The sequence below is a fragment of the Somniosus microcephalus genome, chromosome 28 (assembly GCF_052327205.1).
Source record: "Somniosus microcephalus isolate GS21.2 chromosome 28, FLI_Smic_1.0, whole genome shotgun sequence".
Taxonomy (NCBI): domain Eukaryota; kingdom Metazoa; phylum Chordata; class Chondrichthyes; order Squaliformes; family Somniosidae; genus Somniosus; species Somniosus microcephalus.
This window is the reverse complement of record NC_141014.1, coordinates 36716453-36741946: the sequence shown is the minus strand read 5'-3', so window position 1 is coordinate 36741946 and position 25494 is coordinate 36716453. Positions and strand designations below refer to the sequence as shown.

The window sequence follows — 25494 nt, the reverse complement described above, 5'->3', positions numbered from 1 at the left end:
CGAGCAAAGATTGTCGAGGGATTTTCCAAACTATATGAAATTTTGATTTAGAATAATTAAGGAGGAGTGGTTTCCACTGGTGGGGTGTTAACTAGAGGACACAGATTTATAATAATTACCAAGGAACCAGAGCAAAAACAGAGCTTATTCCCCCCTAAATTATATAAAAGTGAGTTGTTACAAGCTGGAATGAACTGCTTGCCAGAGTGGGGGGTAGTAGATTCAGTAGTGACTCAAGTGAATTAGATATATACTTAAACAGGGAGGGAAAAAAAAAATATAGATAGGCTATGGGGAAAAGTAGGAGAGTGGGACTAATTCAATAGCCAGCACAGCTATGATAGGCTGACTGGCCTCTCTGATGCATGTTTCTATAAATGGGGGTGAAAAGGATGCTACACATTCATGACATGGAGTTATCAAATGCCCACCTAACAGAGCAACAGCACTGGTCAAGAACAGGTACCTGAATTCCCATGGTTGTCAGCCAAGAGATTGTTCCAAGGAGAAACTCAAGCAATCTTGCATTTTGTGAAATACAAAAACCCTCAAGTCTCCAAGTTGGAGATGTAACCACAGACATCTGGTCAGGCCAAATGAGGCAGGGGGGGAAAATGCAGCTGAAGTTCCTGCACAAGTTAAACAGCTCGGTCATCTGCTGCTGAGGCTATCACGAGCTGGGGGTCACAGGCACCAGATCCACTACTCAATTTACACAAGGAAAGACAAACCACTCCAATGCTGAATAGCTTTTATTTTCCTTGACAGCACTTGGAGGGGAAAAAAGTCAGCTCAAGAATGAACCACATCCAAAGCCATCATTCACCTCAAGTCTCAGTCACACTTCATAGTGAAGTTGGAGGTCCCTCATCAATATGAGATGAATTGAATGCTGAAGGATAGGGAATCATTCCCCTAATGTGAGCTTGTCAAACAGGTACTCTCCCATGCCATTCTCAGGGGCTCCCAGTCTCTTCAAGTTGGTGATGTGATCTCCAAGCTTCTTGATCATCTTCACTTGCTCATCCAAGTAGTGGGTCTCCAGGAAGTCACACAACTGGAAAAAGGAAAGAGAAACCAGTCAGTACAGACAACAGATCAAGGATAACACTGAGGAATTGCTCCACATCTTCTCCGGGACTGGATGGTTGGTACAAGTAGAGCATTTGGTGGATTATGCCCCAGGTGAGATATTCAATACTTTAGAATTGTATTCTACAACTCCTTCAGATACTAGAGTGCCCCCAGGAGAGGTTTAATGATAAAGTCTACAGTATGATCTGGACCATTCATTAAAAAGGGCTTGTTGATATCGCTGCAATGGAGAAACAGTCTTACTGGATATGGAGATCTTTCCAATTTCAACCATCACCCTCAACACATCTGAATATTCATAGTTGGAACATTAGAAACTTACATGAGGGTCAGTGCTCACAGTGGAGAGTTTGTGCAGATCCAGCAGACTCTGGTTGACATTCTTCTCCATCTGCAGAGCTCTCTGCATCGCCTCCAGACTATTGCTCCACTCATCCTGCTCTGGTTTCTGGAAAAAAACAAACCAGAATTTACTTGAGAATGTTCTACCTCAATGAAGGAAAGTAAAGGCTGCAACAACCTCAAGAGTTCCTGCCCAAGGCATTCAATACAATGGAGTCTGTGCAAGACAGTGGATGACACAGGGAGATGCAGCAGCAAAATCACTCATTACCTTGAAATGAATACCACCTCCCACCATCTGCAAGTGAATCAATGAAGATTTAATCTCCTTATGGAAGATGGGACTTCAAACCAGAAATACTGAATGAACAGTGGATTCTAGTATCAAGTCTGCTGGGAAGATTGGATGGTTGTCTTAAGCTTGAAATGCAAGCTCTTTCTTTCTCTTCCACTCTCCATTTCCCACCTGAATCCCAAAAGTAGTTCACAAGTCAAAGAAGCTCATCCTGTTTCTGAAAAGATACCTTGATGTCCTCCAGGACAATACGCCCCCCACGTCGATTCTGGAATTTCATCAGTTTCTCAGCATGCTCACGTTCCTCATGTGACTGCTCCTTAAAGAACTCGGCAAAGTGACGCAGGGCAACATCATCCCGGTCAAAGTAATAGGACTGCAAAGAGAAAGGAAGTTAGGCCAGGCTAAAGTTTCACCCGCATGCAATTCAAAATTATTTCTGATCAGACTGGTTATTGTGCAATGCCTTATTTAGAAGAAATATCATTTTCAACTAGTTATTAAATGTTTGTTCATTGAACAGTCGGTCTCTTCACATTAGAAACAGCACAACTAAACTAGCTAATAGGAGGATCTATCAGCAGGAAAGATTGGGGGTGGGGGTAGAAATAAAGACCAAGCTGGAGACCAGAGGTCAGTGGAACTACTTCTACTCATTTCTTGTGGAAAGTTAGTAAAGGAAGAACTGCAAATCCAACAATTTCCTACTCAAATCATGTCATTAAGGAAGGTTTTACCAACAGTACACCATCCTCAACTCACTTCAACAGAAGGCATGAAGGCCTAACCAGCATTTGATTAATTGCAGTCACTTAATTGAAATATTTGCACTACAGTCAAATCCATACTCTTCAACTGGTGACCAATTCAAGACGAGAAAACAGCTCCCATTTGACATTTAAGCCCTTTTAGGTGATGCAACTAAAACAACTAGATATCTAACTAGTTTATTACATAGAAATCAGTCAAATAGAGTAGATAGATAACTCACCATGGAGAGATAAGCATAGGAGGAATAGAGCTCCATGTTGATCTGTTTGTTGACAGCATCCTCACAGTCCTTGTGGTAGTTCTGACGCACTTGGGAGGCCATCTTAATTTCTATAGTGTGTCTGGATTTCAGCGAATCTACCACCTAAACTTGCTCACTCAATCTAACTGCTGTGAAAGTGAGAAGCGGCACATTTTAAACACTTGGGCAACCCCTCATTTGCATAACAGATGATGAATGACAGTTATTGGTAGCCAATCAGATCACTTCCATGCCTCAACAAAATCCACAAACTCATTAATTAATAAATAAAGTGAGCATTGGGTGAGCCAATCAGAGCTTTGAAAGTAAGTTTTGCTGATTACTTACTAGCAACCTCGTTGTCGAGTCCTTTGACCTCTCTTACAAATGTTTTGTTTAAAATGTCCTGAACTTAAAATACATAGGCCTAGAAATTCAGCTGTTTGCGCCAGCCGTTAGCGCCAGATTTCCGGCGCTATCCACTTAGCGCCCGGGAACCGCCGGATCTGCGCCTACGCCGAAATTCAGCTGGGCTTTAGCGCCGGCGCAAAGTGTTAGCGCCCGCTCAGCTGCGCGCGCATCTTATGACGTCATTCCGTCGTGCAACACCGTTTGTGCGCCCCAAACCGGAAATTGAGTGGCGCCCGGCCGATGTGGGCGTGGCGCTGCTAAGAACTGTGAAATGGAACTCAACAGAGGCCCTGTGGGATTCGGGGAGCGCTAATTAAAGGGCACATCCACTCACCCATAAAAGCCAGCCATTTCGCTGCAATGACTTGACTGGTTTGGATTTCTGCACAGAGAGCAAGGCACAGAGATTACTGATTTCGGACACCATAGGAGAGGTATTTTTGGCTTCTAGCCAGTGCTTTGACATTTGCATCCTTGTGATTTTGCTGTTTGGAACTTTGTAATGGGGGCTGCATGGGGGGCCAACCCTCAGTTGCTACATTTTGTGCGAAGGGCTCGCAGACGCTTTGAGAGAGGGCCAGGCATGCCTAGACGCAGAGGGGCCATTAGGCGTCGCCAACGTAGGCCTTACCCAGTCAGGCAATACCGGGAGCAGGTCTCATATCTCTCCATGACTGCGGCGCATTGTGTTAAGAGGCTGCGCTTCAGAAGGGAGGTGGTTGGAGAGATCTGCCAGCTGCTTCATGCAGATTTGCAGCCACAGCTCATGTCCAGGGCGTCTCTCTCGGTGGAAGTGAAGGTCACGGTGGCTCTCAGCTTTTATGCAAGCGGCTCCTTCCAAGCCGCTGCTGGGGTCATTGCGAACATCTCCCAGTTCGCCGCGCATCGCTGCATCCGACAGGTCACCGAAGCACTTTTCGCGAGGAGGCACCAATTCATCTCCTTCCCCATGACCCAACACAAGCAGGAGCAGCGTGCAGTCGGATTTGCCAGGATCGCGGGCTTCCCCATGGTGCAGGGCGCCATTGACTGCACGCATGTGGCTATGCGGGCACCTATCCACAATGCCGAGCAATACCGCAACCGGAAGGGCTACCATTCCCTAAATGTGCAGCTGGTGTGTGACCACAGGCAGCGCATCCTAGCTGTCAATGCCCGCTTCCCAGGAAGCAGCCACGATGCCTTTATCCTGCGCCAGACTACTGTGGCTGACATGTTCCAGGCACAGCCTCCACCAAGGGGATGGCTTATCGGGGACAAGGGCTACCCTTTGTGCAGATGGCTCATGACCCCGCTCCGCGCGCCCAGGACCCCAGCGGAGCTGGCATACAACGAAAGCCATCAAGCCACAAGGAACCTAATAGAGCAAACGATAGGCGTCCTCAAGCAACGGTTCCGTTGCCTGGATCGTTCGGGCGGGTCTCTTCAGTATTCGCCGGATAGAGTCTCCCAGTTCGTCGTGGTGTGCTGCATGCTCCACAACCTGGCTATCCGCAGGACTCAGGCACTGCCACCTGACATTGCCCCACCACCTCAGGAGGACGAGCAGGAGGACCCTGAGGAGGAGGAGGAGCACCAGGCCAGGAGGGAGCGACAAGGTCCAAGGGCCGTCCGCCGGGGGCTTATTGCTCGACACTTCTAGGCCCCCTGTCAGGGAATGGCCTGGGCCACTGAACGCAGCCGCTCCGCAAGCCCTCAGCCGGTTAACCCAACAACCACTTGAAACATGACACCTGCACATGGTGAATAAATAAACATCTTTATTTCAAAAACTCAGGGCCCTTCCCACATGGAAGAGCAAAACAGAGAAGACCCCCAAAAAACAGTCACAAACTTCTGTCACTCCCAAAACCTGGGGAGGACTAACAAAACATCACCATCCAAATGGCCTTCGTCACTGGCCTAACAAAAACAAGCCCCCCCCACAACACAAACACCCCCATAAAACCAAACCACATAATGCCCCCCAGAACAGAAGCCCCCGCATCACCCAAACCCTCGCTCAACACACTCTATTCGGTGTGGCAAGAGGGCGAGTCCGTCGACAGCCGTCTTTTGCCCCGGCCCGTCCTGCTGCTGCGCCTCAAGCTGGGCCGTGAGGCTGTGGCGAGGCTGGGGGAAGGATCTTCAGGGCGACAAGGCGTCTCGCCAGATGCCCTTGGGGGTCGGCCTACACAAGGGCGGGCCCGGGAGGGGCCGGCTGGTGGCTGCTGCAGCTGTGGGTGGCCCTCTTCACTGGCTGCAGCAGCTCCTTGCACCCTGGCTGGGGGAGTGGCAGGCTCGCCTGCACCAATGGGGACAAGGTGGGTGATGCCAGGCGCGCGCTGGTCGCCAGACACACGTGCACTCGGGCGGCCTGGCCGGGGAGCAAGCGCGCCAAACTGTTGGTCGCCAGACCGGTGTGCGGCAGCAGGGCGGCGGCTGGCCTGGCGACGCCTCCGCGCCAGTGCGAGGGTGGCAGAAGTCAGTGCCCCAACTGCGCCGGCATGTGCCCGCATCTGCAGTGCCATTGTCTGCACAGCACCTCTCAGCTGGCGACTGGCGTGCTGCGCTGCCTCGAGTTGTTGCACCCCCCTCTCATGCGCTGCCACAAGGAGCTCCACCCCCCTGGCGTGCGCTGCTGCGAATTGCTCTAGGCCCCTGGCCTGGGATTGGCCGAAAGCCACCACACTTTGTGCGAGGCTTTCGATGGCGTGAGGCATCTGTGCCACCACCTCCATGATTTCGACGTGCCGCCGCTCCGACGCCGCCGACATCTCGTCCAGGAGGCGCACCTCCTGGGCGACGTCCGAGTCCGGACTGGAGGGCGCCTCCACCCTCTGGCCAGAAGGCTGGCGTGCCGCCGGAGCCTTGCCGCGTGCGGCCACGCCACTGGGACCAGGTTCTGCCCTCCCCTCCACCGCCTCCCCCCTCTGGGCAGAAGGCTGGTGTGCCGCCGGAGCCTTGCCGCGTGCGTCCATGCCACTGGGACCAGGTTCAGGGCTCCCCTCCCCCGCCTCCCCCTGGCTCTCCGGCACGCCAGACGTCTCCCCTTCATTGCCATCTCCTGGAGCGGAGGAGGGTTCCCCCGAGGTGGCGCCTTCCTGCTGCTCCTCGACGTCCTCCTCCTCCGAGGGCCTGGCTGTCTGGGCTTCAGGGAGCACCTCCTCCTCACCAGCTGAAAGCAGGAAGGCACAAGTGTAGCTTTAGAGTGAGGACAGGCCGACAGCGAGGGAGGCCGCACTGGTGCATTATGCGCATTTTTCGGCCAGTGGGGAAGGATGTAGATCTGATGCGCGAGGGCAAGGAGAGAGGTGCACCCAGTCCTGTCCTTACCAGTGGGCTCCAGTATAGGGTCGGCGTCGCCGAGCGCCACAGGCCCAATCACCGGGTGACGCAGCAGTCGGGCCACCCTCTCTTCCAGAACCGTTAGCTCCTGGTAATCGCGAGGGCCTCCACCAGTGACACGCAGGCTCCTGGCGTTCCTCGCCAGCTTGGCCTGCAAGAGAAAGGAGGGCGTCTAAGTACAGTGTGGTGCCCCGTTGCTGTGTGTGAGGCCTCCCATGGTGGAATAGCTTGCACAGTGTGGTGCCCTGTTGCTGTGTGTGAGGCCTCCCATGGTGGAATAGCTTGCACAGTGTGGTGCCCTGTTGCTGTGTGTGAGGCCTCCCATGGTGGAATAGCTTGCACAGTGTGGTGCCCTGTTGCTGTGTGTGAGGCCTCCCATGGTGGAATAGCTTGCACAGTGTGGTGCCCTGTTGCTGTGTGTGAGGCCTACCATGGTGGAATAGCTTGCACAGTGTGATAAGTGCAGAAAGAGCTATTGATTAACATGCAAGTGCCATTGCAGCGGCAGCAGGGCTGGGCATTAGACCTTGGATGTCCCTTTGGCCCTAATGGGAGGTGCACATGCAAGGATGAGGGGGACACTGGAAAGGGTACTCACCTTGACCAGCCGACATAGGTCATTGTATTTCTTGCGGCACTGGTCCGCACTCCTGGGAACATCGGAGTTGGAGGAGACCCTCCGGGCAATTTTGGTCCAGGCCTCCCTGAACTGGCTCCTGGGAGCCTTCCTGCCACTAGCCGGGCACACGACCCGTCTTCTCTTGCGTACCCCATGAAGGAGCACACCCAGCGCATGCTCAGAGAACCGCTGGGCTCTTTCACAGGCCCTCTCCATGACCTCCAGGCGTTGATTTGGTACACAACCAGTCCTGAGGCCTAGTTGCAGGGCTACAGCATGCAGGGCGTGGCTGCAGTCAAAGTTGACCCTTCCCCCTTTAAGAGCTGGCCGGCGTCAGGGTGTCTGCTGACACTCACCACATGATCGCACCTGCGCTGCGCCCGGAATCGGCGTTATCAGGCTGCATCGCCGGATTAGCGCCTGAACACAGGGTTCCAACGCCTTTTGCAGCGCTCGGCCAAAAAGTTGGCCAAATCTACTGAATTTCGGCGAGCTCGCCTGCACTTTCCGGCGGCCGCTAAATTTGCCGAGCGCCCGACTTTAGCGCCGCAATAGCGTCCGAACTGAATTTCTAGGCCATAGTTCGTTATACCTTTGTACTTGCAATACAGTCACCTTAGAAATTCAGATGAATTTGTGACAAAATTAGAGATTTGTTTGTTTATTGCAGGTGGTTGTGTACTTAATGTAATATCCAGAGATCAGGTGGTCCAGGGTGAGTCTGCACTGTCAGCGAGTAAGGAAGATGGAAATTCTACCCCATGTGTGCAGAGGGTGATGGTTGTGGAGTCCTTGGGCTGAAAATTCAGTAGGGTTAGCGCCCATTTTGCGGCGCTAGAGGGCCTAGCGCCGCAATGATAGCCGTTTCTGAAATTCACTTCGGCGCTGCCATCGGCGTTAGCCGGTTGCGCTGCGCCGGCACCGATGACGTCATCGGTGTGCGCAGCGTCCCGGTTGCCGTGGCAACGCGCCCGAACGCCGAAATTCAGTTGCGGCCGCCTCGCCCGTGGCAGCCGCAACTAAGACTCTGGCAACCGAGTCTTACACAAGTTAGCGCCGGCGCATTAAGGTCGCGTGGCGGCCGGCCGCTTTCCCGCCGGCCGCCTGCCCGCACCTCCCTCCCCGGACTCCTCCACCCCCCCCCCTCGGAACAGATGCGTCTGGCCTGCAAGCCCGGCACTTGTCCGAGGTGCCGGGCTCATTTTTGAAAAAATCAAACGGCCAGCGATCGGGTGAAGGCAGCGCCTCCTTAACGGGAGGAGGAGGCCTGCACTTCCCCAGCCTGCCGCACCGCATCGGGTGCCGCAGCGCCGGATTAGCGCCGCAATGCGGCACTCAGCGCCCATTGGGAGGCACTCATGCCCGCCAGTAGCGCCGGCAGCCGTCTGGGCGCGGCGCTACTGAATTTTTGGCGCGCGCAAGGGAATTAGCGCCGGCGCTAAATTTCCGGTGCTAAAGCCCTGGCGCGGCGTCAACTCAATTTCTAGGCCCTTGTTTTACTCTCATTATGTTCTGCGTTTACATATAATCCAGTATATATTTGTAACCGGGTTGGGTTTACATCCTGTGAATCTAAGGTGCAACCAATCATGTTTATGGATCTTAACCGCCAGTGTGAAATGCACCATCCGGCTAATTCACAGGATTTGATGGTAAAGCTGGATCATCTGCTCGTGGTTTAATAGCAGGGTGTCTGGCAGTTTATTATAAAAGGGAAAGAAAGAGCTTGCATTTATATAGCGCCTTTCACAACCTTCTAGTTTGGTAACAATTGCAAACTTGGGATACGGTTCCCCCATTCCAAATCCAGGTCACTTATCTATCTGTATAGTGAAAAACTGACTCCAGCTCTAATCTCTGGCACTCACCACATTTCACTGCTTCCCAACCCAAGAATGTCTCTTTTATAACAACTCTCCGCCTATTACCTTTTTAAAATAATTAAAATGTATTCTGGGAATAAGGGCATCGCTAGCAAGGCTGGCTTTTATTGCCCGTCCCTACTTTGTGAAGGTGGTGGTGAGCCTTCTTCTTGAACCGCTACAGTCCGTGTGGTGAAGGTTCTCCCAACAGCGGTTAGATAGTGAGATCCAGAATTTTAACCCAGTGACGATGAAGGAACCACTATTCCTTCGTAGTTTGCTTGAAGGTCAGAATAGATATACTGCATCTATATGGCACAGAAAATGCCTCTAAAATGTCTGTTGGTAGAACACAATTTCCCTGCTGTAGCATAAATGCAGCGGAGGCCAGAAGATCTCTGGTGATTTCGAGAACAGCAAGGTCAGGATTTGACCTGTGCCCTACTCTCACTGCCAAGTGTAGTGTAGAGTAGCAATTAAATGGAATACATACTCCTTAAAACAAATGTACAATTAACCAGCAAAAAAAGGTCATGATCCAAATCCTAAATACAGGATTCATGTGTAGCTTTTTACACTGGTGAATGTGTGTCCCACTAGCACATATCCAAACATCCTTCTTACCAATACTCCCTGCCCAAGAGGGTGGAAGTCAACCCCAAAGAAACATTTGCTTAATCTTGAAATTGCAAATGATTATTAGTTAATGCAGTGTGTGCTGGTGATAGGCAGTGTCTAGACTTCCAGTGGCCATTGTGTAACGAGCTGGTTTCCATTCCTTGCCCTGGCAGAAAGAAGTTGAATCAGATGCTGAGCAGTTCTTAGCCCAGAAGGTTAGCCCATATTGATGGAAGCAGTGTCTTATTTATCATTTATTACATTCTGCTGTGCTATTATTTATTTTGTGCTTTAGCCAACAATGTCCTGCATCCTGAAAATTTTAGCCTAAACTTGCTTTGCCAACCTGATGCAGATGGCATGTGGAGAGACTGGGATTGTCCTGCTTAGAGCAGAGAATGTCAAGGGGTGTTCCAAATTATAGGGGGGGTTCTGATTAAGAGTAAAGAAGGAGTGGTTTTCAGTGGTGGATTGGTAACTAGAGGACACAGATTTACAATAATTGCCAAGGAACCAGCGCACAGTTGGAGATTTCCCTCCCCCCCTTCAATTATATAAAAAAGGTGAGTTGTTACAAGCTGGAATGCACTGCTTGAAAGGGTAGTGGCAATAGATCCAATATTGACTCAAGGGAATTTGATATATACACCTGAGACAGGAAAAAAATGACACTAGGTTGAAAGTGCAACTAATTGGATAGTCAGTACAGGTATGATGGGTTGAATGGCCTCCTTCTGTGATGCATGTTTGTATAATGTGGGTGAATAGGACACTACACATTCATGATATGGTGTTGTCAAGAGCCCACCTAACAGAACATCATCACTGGTCAAATACAGTTATCTGAATTCCCATGGTTGTCAGCCAAGACAATGTCCAAATTAGAGGCTCGAGTAATCTTGCATTTTGTGAAATACCAAGACCCTCAATTCTCCTCTTTGGAGATGTAGCCACAGACCTCTTGTCAGGCCAAATGAGGCATGGGGGGGGAGAAAAAAGGTAGGTTAGAATCCAGCCACAAGTTACAAGAAACTCTCGATTTACCGGCACCTAAATAACCAGAAATCTCAGTTAACCGGCAAAATTCAGGAGTAGGTTCAGGTAAGTTTTACTTCATATTACTAGCCGTTCCTCAATCTGTGGCTGTGCAATCGGGGTTCCTGCATATGTTGCTTAGCAACAGGGAAGCCTGGATTTGTTGCTGTGTACGGAGCTCTCGTTCCTTTTAACTATACCTCTCTCTAATCCGGACTTTTCGATAAACCGGCACTATGCCGGTCCCGTCAGTGCCAGATAAGAAAAATAGTTTCCTGTAAACAGCTAGATGTTCTGCTGTGAATATCTCCAAGCTTGGTGACAAAGTTACTAGATCCACTATTCAATTGGCACAAGGAAAGACAAACCACTCCAGTGCTGAATAGCTTTTATTTTCATCGACAGCAGTTAAAGGAGAAAAATCAGATCAAGAATGAACCACATCCAAAGTCAACATTCACCTCAAGTCTTAGTCACACTTCATAGTGAAGTTGGAGGTCCTACAACATTATGTTGAGATTCAATTGAATGCAGAGGGATAGGGAATCATTCCCCTAACGTGTGCTTGTCAAACAGGTACTCTCCCATGCCATTCTCAGGGGCTCCCAGTCTCTTCAAGTTGGTGATGTGATCTCCAAGCTTCTTGATCATCTTCACTTGTTCATGCAAGTAGTGGGTCTCCAGGAAATCACACAACTGGAAAAAAAAAGAGAAACCAGTCAGTACAGACAACAGATCAAGGATAACACTGAGGAATTGTTCCGCATCTTCTCCTGGACTGGATGGTTGGTACAAGTTGTGCACTTGGTGGATTTTGCCCCAGGTTAGATTACTGCACAGGTGTCAGATTCAATACTTTAGAATTGGATTGCAGAACTCCTTCAGATACTATAGTGCCCCCAGGCCAAAATTAATGATAAGTCTACAGTATGATCTGGAACCTACATAAAAAAGGGCTTGTTCAAAGCTCTGCAATGGACAAACAGTCTACTGGATATGGAGATCATTCCAATAGTTGCATTAAATGGCAGATAAATGCCTCAGCCATCACCCTCAACACATCTGAAGATTCATAGTTGGAACTTACATGAGGGTCTGTCCTCTCAGTGGACAGTTTGTGCAGATCCAGCAGACTCTGGTTGACATTCTTCTCCATCTGCAGAGCTCTCTGCATCGCTTCCAGACCATTGCTCCACTCATCCTGCTCTGGTTTCTGGAATAAAAAAGGACAGAAGTTACTTTTGAGAAAGTTCTACCTCAATGAAGGAAATTAAAGGCTGCAACAACCTCAAGGGTTTCTGCCCAAGGCAATGGAGTCTGTGCGAGGCAGTGGATGACATGGAGAGGCAACAGCACATTATTACCTTGAAATGAATACCACCTCCCACCATCTCCAAGTGAATCAATGAAGACTGAATCTCCTCATGGAAGATGGGACTTCAAAAGAGAAATACTGAATGAACAGTGGATTCTGGTATCAAGTCTCCTTGGAAGATTGGATTGCTGTCTTATGCTTGAAATGTAAAAGGTTTTTCCTTTCTTTCCCACCCCCAGCCCAACCCCAAAAGTAGTTCACAAGTTAAAGAAGCTCATCCTTTTTCTGAAAAGATACCTTGATGTCGGCCAGGACAATACGCCCCCCACGCCGATTCTGGAATTTCATCAGTTTCTCAGCGTGCTCACGTTCCTCATGTGACTGCTCCTTGAAGAACTCAGCAAAGTGACGCAGGGCAACATCATCCCGGTCAAAGTAATAGGACTGTGGAGAGAAAGAAAGATTTCACCTGTGTGCAATTCAGAATGATCACTTGGCAGACTGGTTATTGGGCAATGCCTTATTTTGTTGAAATATCATTTTCAACTAGTTATTAATGTTTGTTCATTGAACAGTCGGTCTCTCTTCTCACATTAGAAACCACACAACTAAATTGGCAAAAAAGGAGGCTCCATCAGCAGGAAAGACTGGGGGAGGGAAATAAAGGCCAAGCTGGAGATCAGTGGAATTACTTCTACTCATTTGTTATGTAAAGTTAGTAAGGGTATGACTGCAAAACCAACAGATTCATGCTGCAAGATCAACTCACCGAAGGAAGGTTTTACCAACAGTACACCATCCTCAAGTCACTTCAACAGACGGACTAACCAGCACATGATTAATTGCAGCCACTAATTGCAACATTTGCACTAGTCAAATCCATTCTCTTCAACCTGTGACAAATACAGGACTAGAAACCAGCTTCTGTTTGAAGTTTAAGCTTTTTTAGATCATGCAACTAGGAAACAACTAGACATCTAGCTAGTTTATTATATAGACATCATTCAAATAGAGAGTAAAGTAGATAGATAACTCACCATGGAGAGATAAACATAGGAGGAATAGAGCTCCATGTTGATCTGCTTGTTGACAGCATCCTCACAGTCCTTGTGGTAGTTCTGACGCACTTGGGCGGCCATCTTAATTTCTATAGTGTGTCTGGATTTCAGCAAGTCCACCAACTAGACTTGCTCACTCAATCTAACTGCTGTGAAAGTGAGAACCAGCACATTTTAAACTCTTGGACAACCCCTCATTTGCAGAACAGATGATGAGTGACAGTTATTGGTAGCCAATCAGATAACTTCCATGCCTCAACAAAATCCACAAACTCATTCATCTATATATATAAAGCGATGCTTCTGTCCGTCTCTGTCTGTCTGTCCGTCTGTCTGTCTGTCCTTCTGTCTGTCTGTCATCGCCTGTGCGTCTGGGCGGCTATGCGCTCGAAAGTTACAGGGCGTAGCTATGCGTGCGTTACGTCGAAAGAAAGCTTACCTTTCCAAAACGGTTTTAAGCATATTTACGTTTCGGCCGGGCTAAAATCGCCCCCGCGGTATCCGAAAAACCTTAACATTCCGCTCATTAGCATCTCATTATCCGCTCATTAGCGACAGAGTGACCTCGAGCTCGACCAATCGTACGCCGGGTTGCTGGCTTTTGCCGCCGGGCCAATCGGTGCGTGTGTGGGCGGGCCTTATCGTTCTGAATCGAGGTGAGTCGCCGCCATCTTGATTCCAAACTTTTTCTTTCTTTTTCCCGCTTTCTGCGTCTTTAAAAAAAACGTTGCTTTTAAAACACATATTGTTTTAAAAAAAAATGATTTAGAAAGTCATTAACTTATCTAATCTCATTAATTTTCCTACCTTTCCCCGTTTTTCCAGGTAGGCCTCGAAGCCTCGGCCTCTCCTCCGCACCCACGCCCGAGCTAGGCACCTCCCGGCCCCACTCGAAGGCTGGAGGGGCGGGCCTCAGCCCAGCGCCGCTACCTTACTAAAGGGTGCGCGCGCAGCAGGAGCAGCTCAGACGCGGCGTCTCTCTCTCTGGCTCGGCCGGGGGGCGGGGCTTGGTGAGCGTCAACGGCTACCCTGGCAACCGGGCCCGCCGGCCGTCTCGCGATCGGCGGTCTTGAAGCCAGCTCGGGAGGCCGGTGCTCGGAAGATCGCGCCTCCGGAGTTCGGTGCTTGGTTGGTGGTGGGGGGGGCCTCGGGGGGGCCAACCTCGGCAGTTTGGGGGTGGGGATCAGGGGGCTCGGGAGTTTGGGGGGACGGGGATCAGGGGGCTCGGGGACTCTCCCCCTTCCCCTCCCCTCCCCCCCTCCCTCCTCTCCCCCCCTCCTCTCTCCTCCTCCCTCCTCCCCCCCTCCCCCCGCCCTCCCCTCCCCCCCGCCCTCCCCTCCGCCCTCCCCCCTCCCCTCCCCCCCTCCCCTCCCTCCCCTCCCCCCAGTCGCTCTCTCTCTTCCCCCCAGTCGCTCTCTCTCTTCCCCCCAGTCGCTCTCTCTCTTCACCCCAGTCGCTCTCTCTCTCTCTTCCAACAACAACATGCCCTCGAAAAAGCCTCGGCACCGCCGGGCACTTCAGCTAGTTAATTAATAAAGTGAACATTGGGTCAGCCAATCAGAGCTTTGAAGTTAAATTTAGCTGATTACTTACGAGCAGCCTTTTTGTTATAGAGTCATAGTCACAGTTATACAGCACAGCAAGAGGCCCTTCGGCCCGTCTTGTCCGCACCGGCCATCAAGCCCTGTCTATTCTAATCCCATTTTCCAGCACTTGGTCTGTAGCCTTGTCTGCTATGGCGTTTCAAGTGCTCATCTTGTTGTTGTCGAGTCCATTGACCTCTTTTAAAAATATTTTGTTTAAAATGTCCTGAACTTAAAATACATAGTTATACCTTTGCACTTGCAATATAGTCACCTTAGGAATTCAGATAAATTTGTGACAAAATTAGAGATTTGTTTGTTTATTGCAGATGATTGTGAACTTAATGCAATATTCAGAGATCAGGTAGTCCAGGGTGAGTCTGCACTGTCAGCGAGTAAGGAAGATGGAAATTCTATACCAAGTTTGTCAGAAATCTACCCCATGATTGCAGAGAGTGATGGTTGTTGGGAAAGAAAGAAGAAAGAAAGACTTGCATTTCTATAGCGCCTTTCATGACCACAGGACGTCCCAAAGGACTTTACAGCCAATGAAGTACTTTTGAAGTGTAGTCACTGTTGTAATTTAGGAAATGCGGCAGCCAATTCTGCACAGCAAGCTCCCACAAACAGCAATGTGCTAATGACCAGATCATCTGCTTTTGTTATGTTGATTGAGGGATAAATATTGGCCAGGACAGCGGCGATAACTCCCCTGCTCTTCTTCGAATAGTGACATGTGATGTTTTACATCCACCCGAGAGAGCAGACAGGGCCTCGGTTTAATGTCTCATCCGAAAGACGGTACCTCTGACAGCGCAGCACTCCCTCAGCACCGGCATTGGAGTGTCAGCCTAGATTGTTGTGCTCAAGTCTCTGGAGTGGAACTTGAACCCACAGCGTTCTGATTCAGAGGCGAGAATGCTACCCACTGAGACACAGGTTGATTCTCATTACATTCTGCGTGCCATATAATCCAGTATATACCTGTAACGGGGTAGGGTTTACATCCTGTGAATCTGAGGAGCGACCTGTTTAGTTTATGGATCTTAACCGCCAGTGTGAAATGCACCATCCAGTGAATTCACAGGATTTCATGGTAAACCTGGATCATCTGCTAGTGGTTTAATAGCAGGATGTCTGGCAACAGGAGTGGGATAAAAGGGAAAGAAAGAACTTGCATTTATATAGCGCCTTTCACAACCTAGTTTGGCAACAACTGCAAACTTGGGATATGGTTCCCCCATTCCAAATCCAGGTCACTTATCTATCTGTATAGTGAAAAACTGACTCCAGCTCTAATCTCTGGCACTCACCACATTTCACTGCTTGCCAACCCAAGAATGTCTCTTTTATACCAACTCTCTGCCTATTACCTTATTATTAAATAACATTCATTCTGGGAATAAGGGCATTGCGAGCAAGGCTGGCATTTATTGCCCGTCCCTACTTTGTCTGTGAAGGTGGTGGTGAGCCTTCTTCTTGAACCGCTGCAGTCCATGCGGTGAAGGTTCTCCCAACAGCGGTTAGATAGGGAGCTCCAGGTTTTAACCCAGTGACGATGAAGGAACCACTATTCCTTCGTAGCTTGGCTAAAGGTCAGAATATATATACTGTATCGATATGGCACAAAAAAAGCTTCTAAACTGTTTGTTGGTAGAACCCAGTTTCCCTGCTGTAGTATAAATGCAGCGGAGGCCAGAAGATCTCTGTTGACTATGAGAACAGCAAGCTCAGATTTTGACCTGTACCCTACTCTCACTGCCAAGTGTAGTGTGTAGAGTAGCAGTTAAATGGAATACATACTTAAAAAAAACAATTAGCCAGCAAATGTCACGATCCAAATCCTAGGTTCATACGCGGCCTTTTACACTGGTGAATCTATGTCGCACTAGCACATATCCAGACACCCTTCTTACTCCCTGCCCACAAGGGTGAAAGGCAACCCCAGAGAAACATTTGCGTAAACTTGAAATTGCAAATGACTATTAGTTAATGCACTGTGTACTGGTGACAAAGTGTCTCGTCATCCAGTGGGCACTGTATAAAGTGTAAAGAGCTGGTTTCTATTCATTGCCCTGGCAGATACAAGTTGAATCAGAATGCTGAGCAATTCTTAGCCCAGAAGGTTGACACATATTGAAGTAAGCAGGTACTTGGTTATTATTTATTACATTCTGCTACACTTTTTTTTTGTTGCTTTTGCACCCTAAACATTTTAGCCAAAACTTGCTTTACCAGCCTCACACGTAGTACATGGTATGTGGAGAGAGTGGAGATGCAGGGTTTATTCTTCTTCGAGCAAAGATTGTCGAGGGATTTTCCGAACTATATGAAATTTTGATTTAGAATAATTAAGGAGGAGTGGTTTCCACTGGTGGGGTGTTAACTAGAGGACACAGATTTATAATAATTGCCAAGGAACCAGAGCAAAAACAGAGCTTGTTCCCCCCTAAATTATATAAAAGTGAGTTGTTACAAGCTGGAATGAACTGCTTGCCAGAGTGGGGGGTAGTAGATTCAGTAGTGACTCAAGTGAATTAGATATATACTTGAAACAGGGAGGGAAAAAAAAAAATATAGATAGGCTATGGGGAAAAGTAGGAGAGTGGGACTAATTCAATAGCCAGCACAGCTATGATAGGCTGACTGGCCTCTCTGATGCATGTTTCTATAAATGGGGGTGAAAAGGATGCTACACAATCATGACATGGAGTTATCAAATGCCCACCTAACAGAGCAACATCACTGGTCAAGAACAGGTACCTGAATTCCCATGGTTGTCAGCCAAGAGATTGTTCCAAGGAGAAACTCAAGCAATCTTGCATTTTGTGAAATACAAAAACCCTCAAGTCTCCAATTTGGAGATGTAACCACAGACATCTGGTCAGGCCAAATGAGGCAGGGGGGAAAAATGCAGCTGAAGTTCCTGCACAAGTTAAACAGCTCGGTCATCTGCTGCTGAGGCTATCACGAGCTGGGGGTCACAGACACCAGATCCACTACTCAATTTACACAAGGAAAGACAAACCACTCCAATGCTGAATAGCTTTTATTTTCCTTGACAGCACTTGGAGGGGAAAAAAGTCAGCTCAAGAATGAACCACATCCAAAGCCATCATTCACCTCAAGTCTCAGTCACACTTCATAGTGAAGTTGGAGGTCCCTCATCAATATGAGATGATGAATTGAATGCTGAAGGATAGGGAATCATTCCCCTAATGTGAGCTTGTTAAACAGGTACTCTCCCATGCCATTCTCAGGGGCTCCCAGTCTCTTCAAGTTGGTGATGTGATCTCCAAGCTTCTTGATCATCTTCACTTGCTCATCCAAGTAGTGGGTCTCCAGGAAGTCACACAACTGGAAAAAGGAAAGAGAAACCAGTCAGTACAGACAACAGATCAAGGATAACACTGAGGAATTGCTCCACATCTTCTCCGGGACTGGATGGTTGGTACAAGTAGAGCATTTGGTGGATTATGCCCCAGGTGAGATTACTGCACAGGTGTCAAATTCAATACTTTAGAATTGTATTCTACAACTCCTTCAGATACTAGAGTGCCCCCAGGAGAGGTTTAATGATAAAGTCTACAGTATGATCTGGACCATTCATTAAAAAGGGCTTGTTGATATCGCTGCAATGGAGAAACAGTCTTACTGGATATGGAGATCTTTCCAATTTCAACCATCACCCTCAACACATCTGAATATTCATAGTTGGAACATTAGAAACTTACATGAGGGTCAGTGCTCACAGTGGAGAGTTTGTGCAGATCCAGCAGACTCTGGTTGACATTCTTCTCCATCTGCAGAGCTCTCTGCATCGCCTCCAGACTATTGCTCCACTCATCCTGCTCTGGTTTCTGGAAAAAAACAAACCAGAATTTACTTGAGAATGTTCTACCTCAATGAAGGAAATTAAAGGCTGCAACAACCTCAAGAGTTCCTGCCCAAGGCATTCAATACAATGGAGTCTGTGCAAGACAGTGGATGACACAGGGAGATGCAGCAGCAAATCACTCATTACCTTGAAATGAATACCACCTCCCACCATCTGCAAGTGAATCAATGAAGATTTAATCTCCTTATGGAAGATGGGACTTCAAACCAGAAATACTGAATGAACAGTGGATTCTAGTATCAAGTCTGCTGGGAAGATTGGATGGTTGTCTTAAGCTTGAAATGCAAGCTCTTTCTTGCTCTTCCACTCTCCATTTCCCACCTGAATCCCAAAAGTAGTTCACAAGTCAAAGAAGCTCATCCTGTTTCTGAAAAGATACCTTGATGTCCTCCAGGACAATACGCCCCCCACGTCGATTCTGGAATTTCATCAGTTTCTCAGCATGCTCACGTTCCTCATGTGACTGCTCCTTAAAGAACTCGGCAAAGTGACGCAGGGCAACATCATCCCGGTCAAAGTAATAGGACTGCAGAGAGAAAGGAAGTTAGGCCAGGCTAAAGTTTCACCCGCATGCAATTCAAAATTATTTCTGATCAGACTGGTTATTGTGCAATGCCTTATTTAGAAGAAATATCATTTTCAACTAGTTATTAAATGTTTGTTCATTGAACAGTCGGTCTCTTCACATTAGAAACAGCACAACTAAACTAGCTAATAGGAGGATCTATCAGCAGGAAAGATTGGGGGTGGGGGTAGAAATAAAGACCAAGCTGGAGACCAGAGGTCAGTGGAACTACTTCTACTCATTTCTTGTGGAAAGTTAGTAAAGGAAGAACTGCAAATCCAACAATTTCCCACTCAAATCATGTCATTAAGGAAGGTTTTACCAACAGTACACCATCCTCAACTCACTTCAACAGAAGGCATGAAGGCCTAACCAGCATTTGATTAATTGCAGTCACTTAATTGAAATATTTGCACTACAGTCAAATCCATACTCTTCAACTGGTGACCAATTCAAAACAAGAAAACAGCTCCCATTTGACATTTAAGCCCTTTTAGGTCATGCAACTAAAACAACTAGATATCTAACTAGTTTATTACATAGAAATCATTCAAATAAAGTAGATAGATAACTCACCATGGAGAGATAAACATAGGAGGAATAGAGCTCCATGTTGATCTGCTTGTTGACAGCATCCTCACAGTCCTTGTGGTAGTTCTGACGCACTTGGGAGGCCATCTTAATTTCTATAGTGTGTCTGGATTTCAGCAAATCTACCACCTAAACTTGCTCACTCAATCTAACTGCTGTGAAAGTGAGAACCGGCACATTTTAAACACTTGGACAACCCCTCATTTGCATAACAGATGATGAATGACAGTTATTGGTAGCCAATCAGATCACTTCCATGCCTCAACAAAATCCACAAACTCATTAATTAATAAATAAAGTGAGCATTGGGTGAGCCAATCAGAGCTTTGAAAGTAAGTTTTGCTGATTACTTACTAGCAACCTCGTTGTCGAGTCCTTTGACCTCTCTTACAAATGTTTTGTTTAAAATGTCCTGAACTTAAAATACATAGGGGGTTGTCGGCCCTTCAGCCATCCTCGCCGCCTCGAGGATGTATGGGAAGGCTGTGTTCTTCCTGGAGTCCGAGCGGGCGGTGGCCCTGGCCATCGCCCAGGGGCTCACCGTGGGCGGGACCTTCCTGCCGGTGGACCCTCTTGAGGCCACCGCGCAGAGGGTCGTGTTGTCAAACATCCCGCCCTTCATCTCCGGTGAGCTCCTCCTCCCCCACTTGCACCAACTTGGGGAGGTGAGGTCGGCGATTACGCCAATCCCGCTCGGATTCCGGGAACCCAGCCTTCGCCATGTCTTCTCCTTCCGGCGCCAGGCATTTATCCAGCTGGCGCGGGAGGGGGAGACGGACGGGGCCTTTACAGTCCTCCACGAGGGCACCCCGTACCGCGTCTTCTACACGACGGACGGCGTGCGGTGCCACGCCTGCAGGGAGGTGGGGCATATCCGTAAGAACTGCCCCGCCTCCAAGGCCGCCAGATCGTCTGGCGTGGCCGTAGCTGGCGCCGCCGCCGCTCCTCCCCCCGGGTCTAGCCATGCCCCCCCTCAAACAAATACCACCGGGGTGCGGTCGTCGTCGGAGGTCGATGCCATCCTGGCCTCCGGCGGGGGGGGGGAGGGTTGTCCGGTCGGGAGGAAGGCGCGGGGGAAAAGCAAATACCGGAGGGCGGGTCCCCCCGGGGAGGGCGTGCCCCACAATATGGAGCCCCTGACGCCAGAGAGCGTCGCCGCGCTAGTCGCGGAGTGCGGGGGGGGGTGCCCTCGTGTCCGAGCCTGTGGCCGCGACCGCCGAGGCGGTAGCGCCAGAATCTGCGGCCGGGCTCGGGCCCGGGGGACCCGAAGAACTCGCTCCGCCGGAGGGAGCAGGGGTGGCCTCTGCGGAAATGGAGGTCTCCCTCTGCCCCTCAGCCCTTAAAAGAAGGCGCGACCCCCTGGATGAGGAGGAGGACCGGGAGGAGGAAGGTCCCTCCGGTCAGGGGGAGTCGTCGCCCGCCGCAGGTACTGCGCCCCACCCCACCGCTAATACCATCACGGGCGAACGGCAGGGGTCGCCTGTCCCTAGGGGGGCTGAGGCAGAGGTGGCTGCCCAGCTCGTGCCTCCCGGGGATGGGGACGAGACCCTGCCCGTGGGGGGGGTCGCGGAGCAACCCGCGGCAGTAGACCCCTTATCGGTACCGTTACCCCTCGACGGGTCGGGCGGCCTGGGGTCCGGGTCGGGCGAGTCCTCGGATGATGAGCTCGCCCAAAGTGACCCGGTCGTCTCCCAGGTGCCGCTCGACCTCGTCCAGGGGTTGACCGAAATTACCCCATCCGCTGGGTCGGAGGCCGGTGGCGCGGAAGAGGGGGGCCCTCTGTCTCTGTCTCTGTCTCCGGCGCCGGGCGACATGGAGGAGTTCGTTTTTACCTACTCTCCGATCTCTCCGGTCGTTCTGGCGCCTGGGGCGGAGGGGGGCTCTGAACCGCCGCCGTCTTCTGGCCCGGCGCCCCTAGAGGAGCCCAGGGAGGAATCCTCCGCTACCGATCCTGGGGGTGGGATCCGGGCGGAGGCGGGGCCGGCCGTCGCGGCCGAGCCGCTCGCTGCGCTCCGCGTGGCGGACGGGTCGGCCGCCGGTGGCGACCCCCCGGAGGAGGAGGGGGACTCGGTGGTGGGGGCGGAGGAGGAATGCGACTCCATCGCTGATGAGGAGATGGAGGACCTCGCGCCCCTCGCCGGGACCCCCCTCATTCCCATTGAGGATCTCCGGGACTTTGTGGCCACGTGCCATGGTCGTCAAAGGACCCGGCTGGCCCTCGATAGATGGTCGGGGCTGGCGCTGCTCGTCGGGTCGGCCCGCGTCGCCTTCAAGACCATGGTCGCGGACGCGGGCGTGGACCCGCTCGAGCTGCGTCAGTTCCGGTCCTTCCTCACTGGGCTGCAAAGGGAGTGGCGGTCGACTAGCGGCCGCCCTCCCTTCCCCCGTTAGAGTTAAGTAGGGGTTGGATTATGCTTCTGAAATGAAGATAACCATAGCCAGCCTCAACATCAACGGCAGCAGGGAAGCTAGCCGCAGATTTAATAACTTTTCGGTCCTTCGGGACGGGAAGTATGCGGTGTGCTTCCTGCAAGAAACCCACACCGTTCCGGGAGACGAGGCCACGTGGCTCCTGGAGTGGCAAGGAGGGGTCAGCATGAGTCACCTCTCCAATGTTTCCAGTGGGGTGGCTATTTTGCTGGCCCCGCATTTTCAGCCGGAGATCTTGGGGGTCAAGGAGCTCGTGCCGGGCCGCTTGCTCCAGGTCACTGTTCGCCTGGGGGGCGTGCCGCTCCATTTAGTGAACGTGTACGCCCCTGGGGCCGGTGCGCAGCAAGCGCGCTTCTTTGAAGAAGTGTCCACTCTTCTGGGCTCTATCGATGCGGGCGAGTGCGTCGTCCTCGGGGGGGATTTTAATTGCACCCTCGAGGCAAGGGACCGCACCGGCCACCTGTGATGCCCGGCGGCGATGGAGAAGTTGAGGGACCTGGTCGGGTCCCTCGACTTGGTGGACGTCTGGCGAAATCTCCATCCCGACTCCAGCGCTTTCACTTGTGTGAGGCCTGGGAGAGGTGCGTCCAGAATCGACCGCCTCTACATTTCCAGGGCATACGTTTCCTGCGTTCCGGCGGCTTCCGTGCGGCCGGTGCCGTGCGCGGACCACCACCTGGTGTGGGCGGAGCTCGTTCCGCTGCGCGCGGTGGGGGGGTCCGCGTACTGGCATTTTAACAACCTGCTGCTGGAGGACGCGCGGTTCCAGGATTCGTTTCGTCGGTTCTGGGCCGGCTGGAGAAGGAAGCAGGGGGGCTTCCCCTCCTTGAGGCTATGGTGGGACGTGGGCAAGGCTCACGTCCGTCTCTTCTGTCAGGAGTATGCGAGGGGGTCGACCAAGAGGCGGGAAGCCAGGGTCGGGCGGTTGGAGAAGGAGGTGCTCGACCTGGAGTCCCGTCTCGGTCAAGTCGTCGAGGACCCGGCCCTGCGGTTGGTGTACGAAGAGAAGAAGGGCGCGCTGAAGGACCTGCAGCTCGTCGGGTCCCGAGGCGCGTTCGTGAGGTCGCGGATTCAGTTCCTGCGGGACCTGGACCGCGGCTCCCCCTTCTTCTACTCGCTGGAAAAAAGACGGGGGGTCCGTAAGCAGCTCCTGGAGCTGCTGGCCGACGACGGATCTCCGGTCTCGGATCCGGAGGGAATCCGCGCGGAGACCCGCGCCTATTACGGGGCTCTGTTCTCTCCGGATCCGTCCAGCGAGGACGCGCGCAGAGTTTTGTGGGAGGACCTGCCGAAGGTCGGCCTGGAGGGCGCTGAAAAATTGGATGCTCCTCTGTGTCTGGAGGAGCTGACCGGCGCCCTCCGCCAGCTCTCTAGGGGGAAGTCCCCGGGGCTGGACGGGCTGACCGTGGAGTTCCACAGGGCGTTCTGGGACGTCCTGGGGGGCGACTACGCGCGGGTCCTGGGGGAAAGTTTGGCGACCGGGGAGATGCCCCTCTCGTGGCGCAGGGCAGTGATTGTCCTGCTGCCTAAGAAGGGCGATCTCCGGCTTCTTAAGAACTGGCGCCCGGTCTCCCTCCTCAGCACGGATTATAAAATTTTTGCCAGGGCCATGTCTGCTCGCCTTGGCGCCATGCTGGCCCACATGATCCACCCCGACCAGTCCTACACGGTCCCGGGCCGGTCTATTCATGATAACATCCATCTGGTCCGGGACCTGCTCCACCATTCCCAGAGGGCTGGTCTGTCGGTCGCCTTCCTTTCCCTAGATCAGGAGAAGGCGTTCGACAGGGTGGATCACGAGTATCTTTTCGGGACTCTGTGCGCATTCGGGTTCGGGACGCATTTTGTCGCCCGGATCCGACTTCTGTACGCTGCCGCGGAGTGTCTGATTAAAGTTAACGGGTCCTTGACGGCGCCCCTTCGCTTCGGGAGGGGGGTGCGTCAGGGATGCCCCATGTCCGGCCAGTTATATGCCATTTGCGTGGAGCCTTTCCTGCGCCTCTTGCGGAAGAGGTTGATGGGACTGGCTCTGCAAGGGCCGGGCGTGGAGGTGGTCCTCTCGGCTTACGCCGATGACGTGCTCCTCATGGTCACGGATCCCGTTGACTTGCGGAGGATGCGGGAATGCCAGCAGATTTACTCGGACGCATCCTCCGCCAGGATCAACTGGGGGAAATGTTCTGGACTCCTGGTGGGTCAGTGGCAGGTTGACTCCCTGCCGGAGGAGTTCAGGCCCTTCGCCTGGAGCACTACGCACCTCCTCTACTTGGGAGTCTACCTCAGCCCGGCCGAGGACGCCTGGCCGGCGAACTGGCACGAGTTGGAGGCCAAAGTCGCCACTCGCTTAGGTCGCTGGACGGGATTGCTCCGAGTGTTGTCCTACAGGGGTTGGGCGTTGGTCATAAACCAACTGGTGGCCGCCATGTTGTGGTACCGGTTGGTTACTCTGATCCCTCCCCCTGCGTTTGTCGCCAAGATACAGAAGAAGCTCGTCGACTTCTTCTGGAACAACAGGATGCACTGGGTCTCTGCCGCGGTTCTGAGTCTCCCGCTTAGGGAGGGCGGTCAGGCGCTGGTGTGCCTTCGCACCCAGGCTGCGACTTTCCGTCTTCAGACGCTGCAGAGATACCTGTACGTTGAGATTCCTCCAAGGTGGTGCGCGCTGGCGACGTATTTTTTCCGCCAGCTGCGTGGCCTCAATTATGACACGCAGCTCCTGTTTGTGGAAGTGGGTGGCACGCGTGCCAGCCTGCGGGGGCTGCCTGTCTTCTACCAGGAACTGCTAAGAGTTTGGAACCGGGTCGCTTCCAGGCGCAGCTCTCCCCCGACAGGAATGGTGGCTGTCCTTCGGGAGCCACTGTTCAGGAATCCGCACCTCCACGTCCGCAGGTTCGGGTGGCTGGCGGAGCACAGAGCTGTGGCTGGCAAGGTGACTCGAGTCGGGGACCTGCTCGATGGCGGAGGAGTGGGCTGGATGGCGCCGGAGGAGTTGGCGAGGCGCATGTCTTGGGTAAACGTCCGGCTCGCGGCCGATGCCATCGAGTCGATAAAGGCGAAAGTGCGCCCCGGCACCACTAGGTGTATCGAGGCGGCTCAGGCGTGTGGGGCGATCCCGTCTGAGCTTTCCCCCGTTCGGACGGAATTCCTTGTCGGCGCCCAGCCCCGACCCCCCCCTCGGGAGCCGGCGCCTCACAACTTGAGCCGTCTCGAGGAAATACCCTCTGTGCCTTTTCATTCCGCACGGAGGGGTTTCCTGTACGGGCTGCTCCTGCACACCTTCCACTTTGCCATCTTCGCCTGCCGTCCGGACACGCCGTGGCGTGCAGTTTTACCTTCCGACGGAGGCGGTGGTCCCCAATGGGGGGCTCTCTATGCGGGAGTCCTCCCTTGTTCTATTGGGGACTTGGCCTGGAGGGTGTTGCACAGGGCAGTCCCGTG

At 51.7% G+C, this 25494-nt stretch overlaps 4 protein-coding genes across 4 annotated transcripts; all 4 read right to left on the bottom strand.

The window, feature by feature from the left end:
- Positions 1–734: 734 nt before the first annotated feature.
- Positions 735–2899, bottom strand: LOC147099582 (ferritin heavy chain, oocyte isoform-like). The gene is made up of 4 exons (XM_085969822.1): positions 2724–2899; positions 1962–2108; positions 1418–1543; positions 735–1057 (listed from the first exon to the last, which is right to left on the bottom strand). The coding sequence occupies exons 1-4, from the start codon at positions 2823–2825 to the stop codon at positions 908–910; spliced, it is 525 nt and encodes a 174-aa protein (XP_085825948.1). The 5' UTR covers positions 2826–2899; the 3' UTR covers positions 735–907.
- Positions 2900–4893: 1994 nt separating this feature from the next.
- On the bottom strand, positions 4894–6745 carry LOC147099581 (uncharacterized). Its single transcript, XM_085969328.1, has 2 exons — positions 6471–6745; positions 4894–6312 (listed from the first exon to the last, which is right to left on the bottom strand). Exon 2 carries the CDS (start codon positions 6113–6115, stop codon positions 5168–5170), a length of 948 nt encoding a protein of 315 aa, XP_085825454.1. The 5' UTR covers positions 6116–6312; positions 6471–6745; the 3' UTR covers positions 4894–5167.
- A 4242-nt stretch (positions 6746–10987) lies between these two features.
- Positions 10988–13147, bottom strand: LOC147099580 (ferritin heavy chain B-like). Its single transcript, XM_085969327.1, has 4 exons — positions 12969–13147; positions 12229–12375; positions 11704–11829; positions 10988–11312 (listed from the first exon to the last, which is right to left on the bottom strand). The coding sequence occupies exons 1-4, from the start codon at positions 13068–13070 to the stop codon at positions 11163–11165; spliced, it is 525 nt and encodes a 174-aa protein (XP_085825453.1). The 5' UTR covers positions 13071–13147; the 3' UTR covers positions 10988–11162.
- A 4456-nt stretch (positions 13148–17603) lies between these two features.
- Positions 17604–19797, bottom strand: LOC147099579 (ferritin heavy chain, oocyte isoform-like). The gene is made up of 4 exons (XM_085969821.1): positions 19612–19797; positions 18850–18996; positions 18307–18432; positions 17604–17929 (listed from the first exon to the last, which is right to left on the bottom strand). The coding sequence occupies exons 1-4, from the start codon at positions 19711–19713 to the stop codon at positions 17780–17782; spliced, it is 525 nt and encodes a 174-aa protein (XP_085825947.1). The 5' UTR covers positions 19714–19797; the 3' UTR covers positions 17604–17779.
- Between the last annotated feature and the right edge of the window lie 5697 nt (positions 19798–25494).